Source organism: Lagenorhynchus albirostris, chromosome 16 (assembly GCF_949774975.1).
Source record: "Lagenorhynchus albirostris chromosome 16, mLagAlb1.1, whole genome shotgun sequence".
Classification (NCBI taxonomy): Eukaryota; Metazoa; Chordata; class Mammalia; order Artiodactyla; family Delphinidae; genus Lagenorhynchus; species Lagenorhynchus albirostris.
The window spans coordinates 4,103,595-4,118,221 of NC_083110.1; the positions used below are offsets into that span (position 1 = coordinate 4,103,595).

Genomic DNA, 14,627 nt, shown 5'->3' on the forward strand with positions numbered 1-14,627 from the left:
TGTCTTTGACCCCAATAGTAAAATATTTTAAAGTTAAACTCTAAGAACAAATGCATGGAATCCATTTCACGAGCAACGTGGCAAAAACCCGTGTCTAGCAGCAGTAACGTGGCTCTAAAGGTTTCCTCTGAAGCAGATGAACATTCTAGAATGTTGGCAATAAGGTTTTCATGAATCCTTTCCTTCTAGACTCACGTTCTTATTTTAGAGTTTCACTGCCAACTCTCAATCCTTTACAAAGAGTAGAGTATGATGACATGAATAAGTGTAAACACCAGATAATCACATGAGCCATTTACAGGAGAAGCCAGAACATGGGTTTTTCTGCTTTGTTTTTTTGGCAGTTGACTTGTTTCACTTTGCAAAAGCTTGGTTAGCCTCCTATGAATACTGCTTTGTATTCTGAGCTCTTATCTAAGTGCCCTGCCCTTGTAGGAGAAAAAAAAAACAACCAACCAACCAAAACGGGTTTGCTGAATTAAAAGCATGGAGCGGCAGGGGCGCCGTCTTAATGGGTGGTGATTCCTGCACACCCCTCCCTCCAGCCCCGTTCTCGCCTCGCACCAGTGCAGCTTGTCTTCAGGGGTCGTATGTCCCCGTTCCCAGTTCTCAGTGCAATCCCGGAATCGCACCACATACATAATGGACGCTTGCTCTACTCCTGGATGGCTGTTGGGAACGTGCGCGTGTGTGGCGGAGCTGGTGGGGGTGGCAGTGATGCTGGTGGTGGAAAACCAGAATCAGAGTATTAAGAATGTGTCATAGATGGTCTGGGAGCTGCGAACAGCCGACCCTGGTGCCTCCCGTTTCCTTAGGCGACCCAAGGCACTGGGTTACTAACTCAATCAACAAGCATTTATCAACAGCCTTCTTAGACTTCCCTCCTTCACTCAACAAACATTCCAATGCTTGTCAAGTTCAAGGACCTGTATGTACCAAGTGCTGTGGCTACCGAGTGAAGGAGACAGGCCCAGGCTCTCTAGATGAGAGGAGGCAGCAGCCTGGGGTGAGATCCACACTGAGTACAAATCAGGTCAACCAGGGTTGAGCGCTGAGAAGCAGCTAAGACATGGTGGGATACAGGAGTGCGTGGGCTGGAGGGGTGACTAGGCAGGGTGCTCAGCGCTGATGCCAGCCCCCAAGAGGCTCTCCTGCTCTCCTGTTCCCTGGACTGCGCCCAGTCACAACTGAGCCCCTGGGCAGCGGGCCTCAGCTCCGAGCTGACCGCACACTCAGAGGCCAACGGTACTCATCAGCACAGGGAGTGTGCGTCCCGGTCTGGGTCCTGGCATTTCAGGATCTGCAGAGTCTCGGCACCACTGTGGTAGGTGAGTCCTTGTCCACTAATGAGCCAAGTTCCTTTTACCTCAACACACTGACATTTCAAGTCTTATTTTAAATGTAAAACTATTAATAGATAACACTTAAAAATACTTGAATATTTTAAAATTTAAAAAAAACTTAAAAATATTTGAAATCTTATTTTCTCTAGCTCTCCCATATGGGTGAGGGGACAGACAGGAGAAAGTGTTCAAAAGAGTTACTTTAATGATGAATTCCACATGAGCAAAAGCCTGCAACTGGAGTTGAAATGTGGCTTTAAAGTCACTGTCAACTAAGAAGGGCAAGAAAAAGGCACCTGGATGGGAAAGGAGCCCCTCACTCAGCACATGGCCCTTCTGCAACCGCTGTGCACATGTCCAGCGTAAAGGGGTGGAAAGAAGGAACGTCGACCAGAAATGCAATCTAGCAGTTTCCTGTGCTTTCTACGAGTCTGACCCATTACATTAATGAATGCTTAAGGTGTTCCAGAAAATTGACTTCAAATCCCTATAAATATCCTGACTCTATTCATAAAAGAAGGTGCTCTGAAAGCGGTTTCCACTGAAATTTTCCTCAACGGTAATACAAAATTCTGTTTGTGATGCCAATTACATCTCTCTAACGAGGTATCAGGAAATCAGCCATTTTACAAAATCTTCTACACTCTGAACAAGACACCAGAAGATTATAAAATCCCAAGATGGTTTTTACAGCCTGGCCAATTCAAAACTGTCTCTGAAAGTAAGACAGGAATAATTCAGGTAACCAAAGCCACTGATAACACTTAAATATTATTTTAGTTAGTACTAAACCTATTTAAAGTCAAATTATTAAAGAGAACTGGTCAAAAGTAATAGGTGTCTCTACTTTGAAATAGTTTCCATATCCTGCACTCCGTCTGTCCAGGGGAAGAAGACAGAGCCTATGGTGGGTGCTCAGGGCGCCCTGTCTGCGTCTTCTCCCCCTTCTCCCAGGGACACGACCCTCTGATTTTCTTCTGAGGAAGTGGCTCTCTTCCCCAGTCTCCAGCTGCGTGGTTTGGCAGACTGACCCCCAGGGCCCCAGAGCACAGTGATTAAGGCCACTGGTGGCAGGGCAGGGGGGCATGTCTGCAGAAACTTGAAAAGATCCGCACTCTCTTCCTGTGACGGGGAGCAGTAGCACGGGAGGCCTGCAGGTGACACAGCAGGTGACACAGCCATTCTCACCGCTGAGATTTCAGGGCCGTCCTGCCGAGCCCACGGACCGGGGGGACCTGGTCTCAGGTGACATCATGTGAGCTGCTGTGTCAAAGCAGAACCTTCACAGTTCTGGCCCGTGGGGTTCCATAAGCCAAAATACTACCTTCGCTGTGTGAGCTAATGCGTGTGCAGTTTTCTTTAACTTGTCACGTAAATGCCCTCGAATGACACAAATGATGTACATGTAAGACACAGACGACGACAGCGACAGGAGAGGGAAAGCAGCAAGGCGGCAGTGGGCGCGTGTGTACAGGCGCCCTCGTGTTTTAGGTTTGCGTAAGAAAAATTAATCTACGGTTAATTTTCCGGGACTTAGAAGTTTAAAACGTTTTTTCAAACAAGATCAGACATCACGTGACATCAGTCATGAAAATAACCGCACCGCTGATGAGGTCTCGGCCTCGACTGAGAGGAAAGCCGGAGCGATGCCTGTGTCTGCTCTGTGGTCACAGCTACCCTCCCTTCTGCCCGGCGGTTCGTCCCTCCCGGCTCGGCAGTGGCCGCGTGAGGACGGGCAGAAGGTCAGAGGGCAACGGGCTCGGCCTGGGTGAAGGCGGCCGAGGAGAACAGAGGCCGGCGCTGGGAACCCCACGGCCAGCCTCAAGCACCATCGCTGGAGAAGTGTCTCTGCCACGGCCTTAGGGACCTGGAAGGATAATCCCATCAGTGTTCATCTGACTGCCCTCCGGCAGCTAGAAGAGTTCTGAGGAAAAGTCAGACAGTCACTCAGAGCTGAAGCAGGGAGACAGCAAGGAAAACGAGAGCGGTCGTCGGTGTGCAGTAAATTCTACGCACGGCCAAACCTGAATGAAAGCGTTTCTCTGCCTGGTCTTTGAAGGGAGGAATCACCAATTATGAGTTTTAAAGTCTCTGAACAGACATATGTCAAACAGGAGTTTAAAACTACTCATAGCTGTATACTGCACATTCGTAGTTAGAATACAATTCCTTTACATTTAGCTAGTCTTTTTTTTTTTAATTGGACTGTCACTGTGAACATACTTCCATTGGTGCACACGCTGGTGAGAGGGGGCCCGCGGACCAGGGGAGAGCGGGGCACGGGCCTTCGGAGGGACGACGAGAGGCCACCCCGGCCCCCGTCACTGTCCACTATCCCCTGAGCGCTGTCCAGCTTGCCGTCTCCTGAAAATCAGGGACCACAGGTTGAACTGGGAGAGAGAGATGAGTGGTCTGATAAGGGCCATGAGCATCTCTGTTTAGTTTTCTCTCAACTTTCAAGAGAAAGGAAGATAGAATCACAAACGTATCCGTGTGCACATTTCAAAGGAGACTCTGGAAGCAAGCATTTCCTCTGAAGTCAGGCCGCGTGGCACACAGGTGGCAATGACCTCAGGCGCCTGCTGGTCCTACTGCGGGCCCCTCTCCCACCCCAGCGCAGGTGACGGCGCCCAGGGTGCCCGGAGCGGGCGCCGGTGGCGGCGCGGGGACTTACCTGGAGTGGGATGAGATCTCGCTGAGGTCGCCCAGGCTGCCGTCGGCAGCATGGCCGGCGGAGATGCTGGGCGCATAGCCGTGGACCGCGTACATCTTGGCCTGCTCGTCGTCGGGCCCCGGGATGTCCGAGTCAGCCCACTGCTCCGCCTGCCCGTGGACCAGGGACCTGCTGCCCGCCAGGTGCACGGGGCCGAGGACCGTGGCGGGCATGCACGGGGCCGTGTCGATGCCACTGTCCGTGGAGGCGCCCTTGATGTACGTAAGCCCCGGCAACTCGGGGTCCATCAGGTCCCCGGACCCAAAGTGCTTGTCATCGCTGTTGCCAGAGGTGTCGCTGGAGAGTGTGTTGCTGCTGGAATGGCTGGGGCAGCTTTTCTCCCCAATCTTGAGAAGAAAGAGAAACGGAAAGGCTTCCAACAAATCCCACACTTTGCTTCTTCGTGAAGAGGTCATTCCCCTCCCCCACCAGGCTCAGGAAGCTACAAACCAGATGATTTCACCCGAACCCCTTCTGCTCACTTGTCAGTGAGAGGCAAGGAAAGAACTTCCTTTTAAAAAATATCCTGGTTTCATGCACAAGTCGCCCTGAGTCATAATTCCTCCCATCATTCATCTTAATCTAAATGGGTATCTTCTCACGTCTTTGTTCAATTACTTGTGCATGAAACGCCAAAGTATTGCCAGGGTGTCGCTAACCAGAAAGTAATCAACGCAGGTTACAGAAGCTGAGAAAGCACGTGGGGAATCAATAAAAGGAGGACAGCAGCCTTTCCTCCAGAAGATGCTCCTACGACGAATGACAGGGCCAGCCCTGCGTTTGGGGCTGAAGACCCAGGTCTGAATCACAGCGATGGGGCTTTGGACAGCCGCTCGATCCCTCCCTCTGCTTATTACTCTAAGCCCAGCGATCACTGCAAGGACCCAACCAGCTCACGTGCAGAAGCACGGCGTAAGCGCGAGCCACGTGCCCCAGGGCCCAAGTCAGGGCAGCCCCGGGGGGCTGACGAGATGGGGTGCTCTCGGGAGTGCTCTGAGATCCCAAGAGAACAGGGTGAATGTCCCCGTCTGAGGATGTCCTGGTACAGACATGGCCCCTCTCCTCAGGCTGGGAAAACTAACGAGGCCCAAATCGTCAGTCGTGAGACCCAGCCGAGCCCCGATCTGTTTTCGAGTGGTTTGGCCTTTCCTCCCTTCCTGTCACATCCTTAAGCAACCCCTCTTGCCCTCTGTTATCACACAGGGATCTCCTGTGCAGGCGGCACTGAGCGGCTCCACGAGGCTCGAGACGAGGTGGGGATACAGCTGAGAGACGGAGGCCACGTGTTCGCAGGTAACACTCGGCCAGCTCTACAGCTGGCCGGTGACGCACGGAGACGGAAAGGAACAACTCAGCTCAAGGCCTGGTCAAACGCCCACAGGTTCTGAAAAATCAGCTGCTTTGTAAGGTTGGCCTCATTTGGCAACAACTACAGTTCCTGTTTTCACGTTTAACTGGAAGTTTTATTTCACTGAGCTACAGTCACCGACATGGCCCGCTTTTTCATTTTTGCGGAAAGTAAACCAAACCACGCGGGCACTGTGGGAACGCCGGCTGCCTGTCAGTTGGCTGGGGCTGGCATTACTGCGCACCATCTGCGGCTGTCCACTGAGCCCCGGGCAGAGTGGCGCCCCCCACACACCCCGCTCCACAGGTTCCGCTTCTGTGCTGTGCCCACAAGTGGGTCAGAGTTAACAGATTAAAAATACCAAGGATCAAAGGCTGAGTCTATGATCTTGGCTCTGCCGATAATTTACGGTATGACCTTTCTTTGTGGTTCTTTGTAACTCAAGGAGGAAAAAAGAAACAAAAAAACCCTTAGCTTTTCATTTCGTTTTTTTTTTCCCTTCCACCCAAGAGCCTTGTGAGGTAAAAGACACCCCTGAGAACCCCTGGCAACAGCGGTACTAAACCGCGTGTGCTGAGACGATCACAAGGGCCGAAGGAACGCCAGTGCACGAGGAAAGGACTCACGTGAGAAAGCTTATTGGGGGAATCCTTGCAGCCTCCATCGTTCTGCAGGCCTCTTTCTTTATAGGAGCTCAGGACTTTGGGAGGCGGGCCGTGCCATTTGGTTTCTGTCACAAAGAGAGAGAAGACTTAACATTTCATTTCTCGTGTTAGCGAAGGAGCGAAGAAATGCAGGAGCCGAACGACTGGTTCAGTGACCGCGAAGAGGACTGTGGTTCTAGGACCTTCTCCCGGTCCTGCCGATGGAGACACCCTGGAGCAGGCAGAACTGCCCACAACGCTCATGGTCTGTTCCCCAGGCACCACCCGCCGTGACCACGTCCCAGACGACGTCGCGAGGTCCAGCGGCCAACTCGCACAGGGCGGGATGCAGCTGACCAGACGTGCACGGCTGAAGGAACGAGTGACGGGGGAGGGAGGGGGCAGGAGGGAGGGGCGCCTCGGGGCAGGGGTCCTTGTTACCGGGGTGTCTGCTTCCTTCCATGGCGTCCTCCCGCTCCCTGGCCCCTTCACATTCCAAAGGGCCGGAGCCCTGGTGCTCAAGCAGCAGGGGAGACTGGCACCTGGAAAGAACACAGAGCTGAGCCCGCCTTGCCCCCCGTCATCCCACCACTGTCCCGCGTGTGTGCTGGCTCCCCGAGGGGCGATCCCAGGGACCCCTAAACAGAGGCTGTCTCTGGCAGATGGAAATGCAGTCTGCCAGCCCAGCCCTGCCTGAGAGACTTCGAGCATCTGGAACTGGGGGCTCTTGTTTCACCACTGGGTCCACAGAGGCACCTGGATGACACTGTTTACAGATAAAGGAGGCGGCCGACGCCAGGGGATGGAAGGACTGTCTGGGGTCAGACGGCTCGTCCCTGATGGGCTGAGGAGGGGCTCACTGCTTTTGCTGTCGCTGTTTCTCTTGTGCACTGATACTTTCTCATATCAAAGTTTTTAAGGAAAAAGAAAATCAGGTTGATTGGCGCTAGACTACATCCAGGTGGGCTTTATTTTATGAAAACCCCCAAAGAAGACAATTCACTCTTCCAAAAGAAACTGCAGAAAACTTATTCACGTTACAAAGGGACACTTACTTACAGAATCCTAGTTACAGACCCCAGTTTGCAGAAAAAGCCAGAAGTGGTTTTTCCATTGACAGAAAAGACTCCCCTCTACTTTAAAAATGCAACTCAACAGAGAAACATTTCTTGAAGTACCACTTTTAAGAACCCCCTCTAGGATCTAAGGTAGGGAATGCATGGAACTCGGACCGCAAAGCTCTACTTCTCAGCCCAAACCAGAAGGAAGGAGCATGCTGGGGAGAGACGTTTCCCTGGGCACGTGCGAGAGCAGTAATGGAAGGTTCTCTGGTCCGGTGAAAAGCCTCCCCGGCGGACCTGGCCGTTCTCTTGTCTAATCAGTACAGCCAGCTCCTTTGAGCAGCAGAGACAACACTGGGCCCCAGCAGCACACAGAAACACTGCTGCCCTGAGCCAGGCCCGCATCTCCATGGGAAAGCACACCCGCCCCGCTGTTTCCCCTGACTGACTGTATCAGTAAATTCTGTGTCCTGTTCACAGGTGCCCTCAGGGTCCTAGATGCTCTGCTCACACACTACAAGGGACCTGCTAAATCTGCCTTCTCTGATTCTGGGCTGGGTTTGGGAGAGAAAACGCTTGCAAGAGAGGCTGTGAATTTATTCCTCGTCAGCAGTTCAAGTGAAGGGAAACTCCCAAGGGCCATCGCCCACAGGGTCTCCAAATCCTTAACTTTTACATATTCAGAAAGACTCTCCCTTATTTAAAAAAAAAAAATCAGACAAGCTCAGAATACAGACAAATGAGTGCCACCTCCACAGAAATGGTGAGCTGTCCAGCCTGGATGCACCCGTCCTATCAAAGGTCTGTCTTCATTTCTCTGTCCCCCAGTGGCCTCGTGCACAGTAAGCGCTTCTGAATGTGCCCCGCAAACCAGTGCCCCCCAGGGGCCCGCAGAAAGGTGAAAGTGAGCGGTACCCGTCGTATCCAGCTTGTGGTCTCCAGGGTCCGCTCCCGCCGGGTCCGGGATCACTGGAGGAGGACTGGTTGCTGGGTGAACTTCTGAAAGGTTGACTAGAATCAGTAACCGGGCCCTGAGGGGTCTGCAGGCTGCCAACTTCCTGACCTGGCTTGTTTTGTTTTACAAGTGAATTCATTTTTCAGTGATGAAGAAAAGGAGAAACACGCATCGCAGTCGTGGACAAATGAACTAAGAATTGGTGATGCCATGAGATTTCAGGTGGCTTATGGTTGGTAATTTATTATAAGAAAGAGATGTGGCGGAAACAAGGCTTCACCATCTAAAGAATTCAAGCGCAGCTAATGATGCCAGTGAAACACGCGGAACCCCCAAGAGCACAGAATTATGAAAACATCACTACTACTTGGTCTGTGAGACTTAATGCAAGGCACGTTGTGGTTCTATATTTAAAATCCATACAGAGAGAAAACCCTAAATTTCTGGCAAAGCCATGTATCTCCACACATCGATTGAATGCCATCCTATTTATTTCAGACACACAAAAATGAATGATCGTCGTGAGAATTCACTTGATGAAGATGTGCTCGCCAACTTCCCTGTTGCTATTAGAACCCTTCCTTATAATTTACTAACTTCTATGTTAATAAGGGACGTTCTGCAGACCCCTTTCCTTCCCGATGTCCCCCTTTTCACCTGGGCTATGTACTATGTGCATTTCTCTGAATATGGGAAGTTTATAAACTCAGCAGACCTTTGAGAAGAGACCAAGAGCCCAGATGACTTAGTGTCAAGTTGAAGTAACACCATTCCTGCACTCACTCTTAGAAGAACAGACTGGAGGAAGCAGAGGAAGACCACATGTTCTCATCTTAGTAATTATTATTAATGCCTGTATAGGCTCCCTATGTGCCAGGAATGGTTCTAAGCAGTTTACCTCTCTTGATTGACTCAATTGTCCTAATGCCCTGTGGAGGCCTCTATTATTGCTAACTTGATTTTTCAGACGAGGAAACTGGAGACTGGGAGAGGCCGAGTAACAGGCCAAGGTGATGACCCGTCAAGCAAACAGCCTGGCCCAGCGTCTGCTTACGGCATACGCTCTATTAGACGAGAGCCTGACAAGACATTCGCAGGAAACTCACGGTGTCTCCATGGCCCATAAGATATGCGAAAGTTAAAACAAAAGGAGGAGGAATCAACAACCACAACAAAACAAATTTACTACGTTGTTCACTTAAAACTACCTTTGCGAATTATGCAACCCCCGAAAATTCTCACGAGCTTCTAATGCTGTTGGATTTAACTTTTAAACGAGTGCATTCTCTCAGGGAAAAACTTAATTTTAAACTCAACTCCCTTTGCTTAAAATGAGAGAGAAAAACAAACAGATGCTGATGATCCTAGGACCTCTGAAAATACTACACCCAGGAGGGTGACGGGATTTCATCGCCGATTCTGCGGCTTTCTTTATACTCAAACCGTCCATATTTATCTAGACGCTCCTGCAAAATGGCTTCTCGGATATCTTTCCCGAGACGGTGTGGAGAGCGGGCTGATAGGAGGATCGCGGTGGAGAGGGATGGCCGTGGCCCTGGGGGGCAGCGTCCGTGGGGAGGACCTGCACGCCATCAGCATCATTGCTGGGCCAGGAACCCAAGCACCCCAGCATCTGGGGCCCGCCTGGCCACCCTGCCTGCCCACTTGGTCAGAACAAGCAAACTCAGAAATGATTAAGCCACATAAAAGTCCCCCGGACCCTCTGACGTTCTAGCTGCAAGAGCTTCACAAGGGCCGCCCATGAGGAAACGGTACCAGCCTTACCTGGTGCCGTCGGGCAGCTTCCGGTCAAAGGAGGTGCTGCGTGGGATGGCGGCCTGGGTCTGTGGGAGCAGCGGCTGGCACTGCAGCCTGTCAGGCGTGCCGGGCACCGGGGAGGCCCTGGGCAGGGGCTGCAGGGCGGGCGTGGGCACTCGGTGCCATGTGGTGTTCCTCCGGAAGGGGGTCTTGTACTCACAGGGCGTGCCCTCGCTGTCGAGCTTGTACTCCACCATGGGGATCCGGCAGAGCTCCGAACACCCTCTGTGAAGCCAAGAAGAGATGGTCGGGGGGGTGCTCAGCGCCGAGCCCTCAGCACCGTCACTCGCAACCGCACACGTGCTTCTTGGGGCGCACCGGACAGTGATGCAGAGCCATCGCCCTCAGGAGCAGCCCTGGCGACGGCGACCGTGTCTGTTCACCCCCCAGCACGGGTCAGGAGGAGGCAGTCTCGCGCCCGTGGCTCTGATTAACCGACAGATACACCTGTCAGGTGTTTCATTCATAGGCTCTGTCTCTCCAGGTAGCCTGCAAACTTCGTGGACAGACTGCCATATACCTTTAACCACTTTGCATACACTGAATCATCTGCATTGAACATGGGTGATAGATAAACTTTAATCGATGAAAAACGCCTCATACATAATCTAAACAGATAGCTGCAAGTACAGTTGTATCATCGGGGATCAGAGCCACATGTTATACCAAGTCTGAGAAAAGTGAAAAACAAACTTCGCAAAAGCTGTCACAGTCAAGGGAAAGCCGGAGTGTCCATCCTGCCGAAGTCACGTGTGGTCTTAGTTACACGGTCACTCCCACGGGTCCCCCCAAGGTCATCTCCTGTGGGCTCAAATGATCAGTCAGGGATGTAAGACCCTTTAGCCTGAAAAATGTGATCTCAGACATCCCTCAAGTTACACCGTGCACATAGTGCTACTGACGTGACCAAAGTGACCTGCAAAGCCAACTGGTGCTGTTTGGCCAGGACACAGGAAGCCTCGGTGAGTCTCAGATTTGAGTGTCAGGGTAAATCATCCCAAGTTACCACATGAATGAAGCCATGCCTCTACCTAGACGTTCCGGAGTCAGCGGAAAAACTTTCTCATATTCACTCTAAGAAATCTATTAAGGCGATAAGGTATCGCTCTTTAAACAGGAGACTTTCATCCTCAAGGTGGTGGAGTACAACTTTTCAGAATCATTACAAAAGAACAAAGAGAACAAAAACCAAAACCAAAGTGGACCATCAACAAAACTTGGAGACACCAAAACACAGTATGTAAAGATGGAAGGCAATATCGAGACTGGAAAATCTATAGAGAAGGACAGTAGATAAGCTGTCACCTAGGACTGGGGATGGGAATAGAGAGTGTCTGTAAAGCAGAACAAGGTTTCTTTTTCAGATGATTAGGATTTTCTAAAATTAGAATGGGGTGATGGTTGCACAACTCTGAAAATATTCTAAAAATGGGTAAATGCTACGGTGTGTTAATTAGATTTTAATAAATTTCATGAATTAAAAAAAAAAGATGCAAGGCAAATGGGAGAACGTCAATGGTGGAGCAGAGAAAGGCAAACCCAAGGGTGTCCAGAGGGAAAGACAAAGAGAAGCACGACCATCCCCTTGCACACTTAAACAGGTGCAGGAACAGAGATGCCACAGAGAGCGGAAGGGGAAGGGAAGGAGTGAGCAGAGAAAAGTGTGACACTGGGGTCCAGGCGGCACTGGGCCCCGCCTGGCAATACCCACCCCCGCCTCTAGAGGGCAGGAGCAACGGTCTCGAGAACCCAACCTGAAAGGAGGGACTCAAGGTCACGAGGTATCCAGAAGAGCACAGCTGAAAACAAAAGGTGAAACAAAAGCTTCACTGGAAACGAGACCCCGAGTTGCTCCTTCCTCCAAACCCAGCTTCAGGGTCACGCCTCAAATAATAGGCATCTTTCTCCAGAGTAAAGACAAGCAGGTGTACACCACCTGATCAGCCTGCCATGAGGCTCGCCACCCTCAGAGAAAGAGAAGGAACTTTTGAAATTTAAAAAGTGGACGGCTAAAATTCAAAATAAAAAATCCAGTAAGACAGGTGGAAGGTAAACTGAGGAACTCGCCCAACACGTTACAGGAGAGCAAATGCAAGAAAATTCAAGTTCAATCCCAGAAGTCTAACATCCACCTAACAGAGAAAGAGAAGAGAGAGAAAAAGGTCGGAAGAAATGATTAAGAAATAATACAAGAGGGCTTCCCTGGTGGCGCAGTGGTTGAGAGTCCGCCTGCCGATGCAGGGCACACTGGTTCGTGCCCCGGTCCGGGAAGATCCCTCATGCCGCGGAGCGGCTGGGCCCGTGAGCCATGGCCGCTGAGCCTGCGTGTCCGGAGCCTGTGCTCCGCAACGGCAGAGGCCACAACAGTGAGAGGCCCGCGTACCGCAAAAAAAAAAATAAAGAAATAATACAAGAAAATTTCCAGAACTAAAAGATAGGTAAAACCAGATTTGACGGTCTCTAGTAGAATGAATGGAAGAAAGGTCCGTATCAAGATGTATTATTGTGGAATTCAGAGTCCTGGGTTAAAGCAGAGAGCCTAAGTGTCTGGTGCAGAGCCCACACAAAGGCCTGGGTCACTGAACGGTCCGTTCTTCTCAACAGCAATGCTGGGTGAAAGGTTCTCACCTGTCAAATCAACAGTACTTGCAGCTTGGGACGGAGAGAGGGATAGAAACCAAAAACGATGCTCTGCCTTTTGGCTTGGGAAACCGAATGGATGGTGGTGCCACGCTTTGAGAACAGAAGAAATGAGCTGAATAAAGCATCCTAAGGAGATACGCATGCCTGTTACACAGAATGGGGCAAGGGTTATCTCTTTACCAGTAAGCTTGACTTCCTATCTTTTATTTTAACCCTCCTTCCCCCAAAGCAAAATTCACCTCTCTTTATCTAAGCAAGTTTAAATTACTCTTGATTTACTGAATGTGCTAAGTTACTGGTCAAATTTAATTAAGTCGAGATTTACATTGGATTGCATTTTTTTAAATAAAATGCCAAGACGCTACAATTTTTTGCTCACGGACATATTGTTTCCAAGTGTTTTTCTATTTAACTAGATACCACATCCCCTGGGACTACTGACTCGTGCATATGGCCAATGACGTAATCAGAAATCATAAAGGTGGGATATTAGTATACATCAAAACATCAAGAAAACCGACTCTTGTAGTCTCCCGGAACTGATGCTGTAAGCAAGTCACTGGATGTTCAGGTGAGCCTCAGGCTTTGGTGTCTCAAAGGCTGAAGCTGTCTGAATCGTCCAAGTCAAGGAATCTCTAACAGAGACCAACCAAAGTGACAGGTCCCGGAGTTATGTTTTGAATGAAAGGCAAGTGAACCTTGAATCCTAGGGACTAAAGGGCACCTTGCATTTCCAGTGTTTGCTTGGGTTCCCAGTTGATTGGGTTTGGTTTAAAAAGAAAGAATGAGGGGCTTCCCTGGTGGCGCAGTGGTTAAGAATCCACCTGCCAATGCAGGGGACACGGGTTCGAGCCCTGGTCCAGGAAGATCCCACATGCTGCAGAGCAACTGGGCCCGTGCGCCACAACTACTGCGCCTGCGCTCTAGAGCCTGTGAGCCACAACTACTGGAGCCCGCGCGCCTAGAGCCCGTGGTCTGCAATAAGAGAAGCCACCGCAATGAGAAGCCCACACACCACAACAAAAAGTAGCCCCCACATAGCAACGAAGACCCAATGCGGCCAAAAATAAAAAAACCAAATAAATGTATTAAAAAAAATTAAAAAATTAAAAGAAAGAATGAGAAAAGAGAAGGCAGATGGCTGGGTAGTACGGGGTCTAATTCATGCTCACAGATTGTAGTCTTTTGTAAGATGCTGTAATTTAGCTTCAATCTTGGATGAAAAAAGTGTTATATAAATGCATAATCATGAGTAATATTTGAGAGACCGCTGGCAAAAACTTGTGCCATGCATTAGGCTGAAGCGAGAGTCAGGGCTGAATATTTCATTTCCAACCTCTCGCACAAGGTCATATGTAAATGATCTTTTAATACTAAACACGGGCATTCTTTTGCCCTGATAAAAATCAGCTTAAAAAATGACTTTATTTTAAAATCAAAATTAATTCTGTTATGACACTTTTACAGTAACTACTCTTACAAAAGAGATTTTTGCTTTGTTTACTCCTATGGCCAATAAACATCACTAATTATAACATATCATCAAACCTAGTCAAACTCAGCTCTGCTCCAGAAGTATGAGGAAGTCCTTGAAGGATACATATGGAAATTCAACCAATTTTTAGGGAAATGGGAAGAGGTGTAGAATAAGAATTACACATTAGCCTGCAGAGGGGCTCACGCTCCAGCAGGTGCCAGGAACTGCACCTGCCCTTGAGCACACTTCTCTCTCCCCCTGGGGTGGCCAGGACGCCAGGCAAGATCTCGGCTCATCTGAGCATCCAACCTGGCACTGCTGTGAAGGGCACACGGCACACATTTCTGGGAAGTAAAGGCCAATTCAAACCCAAGCCGACCAAGTGCAAAAAAGACAGCACAAGAAGTCATCTCCGAACGCGTGAGCTGCTAATCTTGTGTGCAACTGAACCATGTTCTGAAGTAAAGACTTAAGTCTTTTGCTTTCCCGCACTGGTGCAGAAATCCGGACCGCACTGATCACCGTGCTCCACCTCCTTTCGACACACCAAATCGAGCCAATGGGTGTGAATGGCATTGCTAGCTCCTGGCACCGTTTTTTTTTTTTTTTTGCGGCACGCGGGCCT

The 14,627-nt window shown here is 50.1% G+C and overlaps 1 protein-coding gene across 4 annotated transcripts in view; it reads right to left on the bottom strand.

Annotated features, from left to right (window-relative positions):
• Positions 1-14,627, bottom strand: part of SIPA1L2 (signal induced proliferation associated 1 like 2) — a 236,701-nt gene that overhangs the window by 31,223 nt on the left and 190,851 nt on the right. For all 4 annotated transcript variants that reach the window (XM_060127134.1, XM_060127137.1, XM_060127136.1 and 1 more), the window contains 5 exons: positions 9,850-10,107; positions 8,025-8,108; positions 6,490-6,590; positions 6,031-6,134; positions 4,018-4,403 (listed from right to left, as the gene is read on the bottom strand). In XM_060127134.1, coding sequence (XP_059983117.1) covers positions 4,018-4,403; positions 6,031-6,134; positions 6,490-6,590; positions 8,025-8,108; positions 9,850-10,107 — 933 coding nt within the window. The remainder of the gene's footprint in view (positions 1-4,017; positions 4,404-6,030; positions 6,135-6,489; positions 6,591-8,024; positions 8,109-9,849; positions 10,108-14,627) is intronic.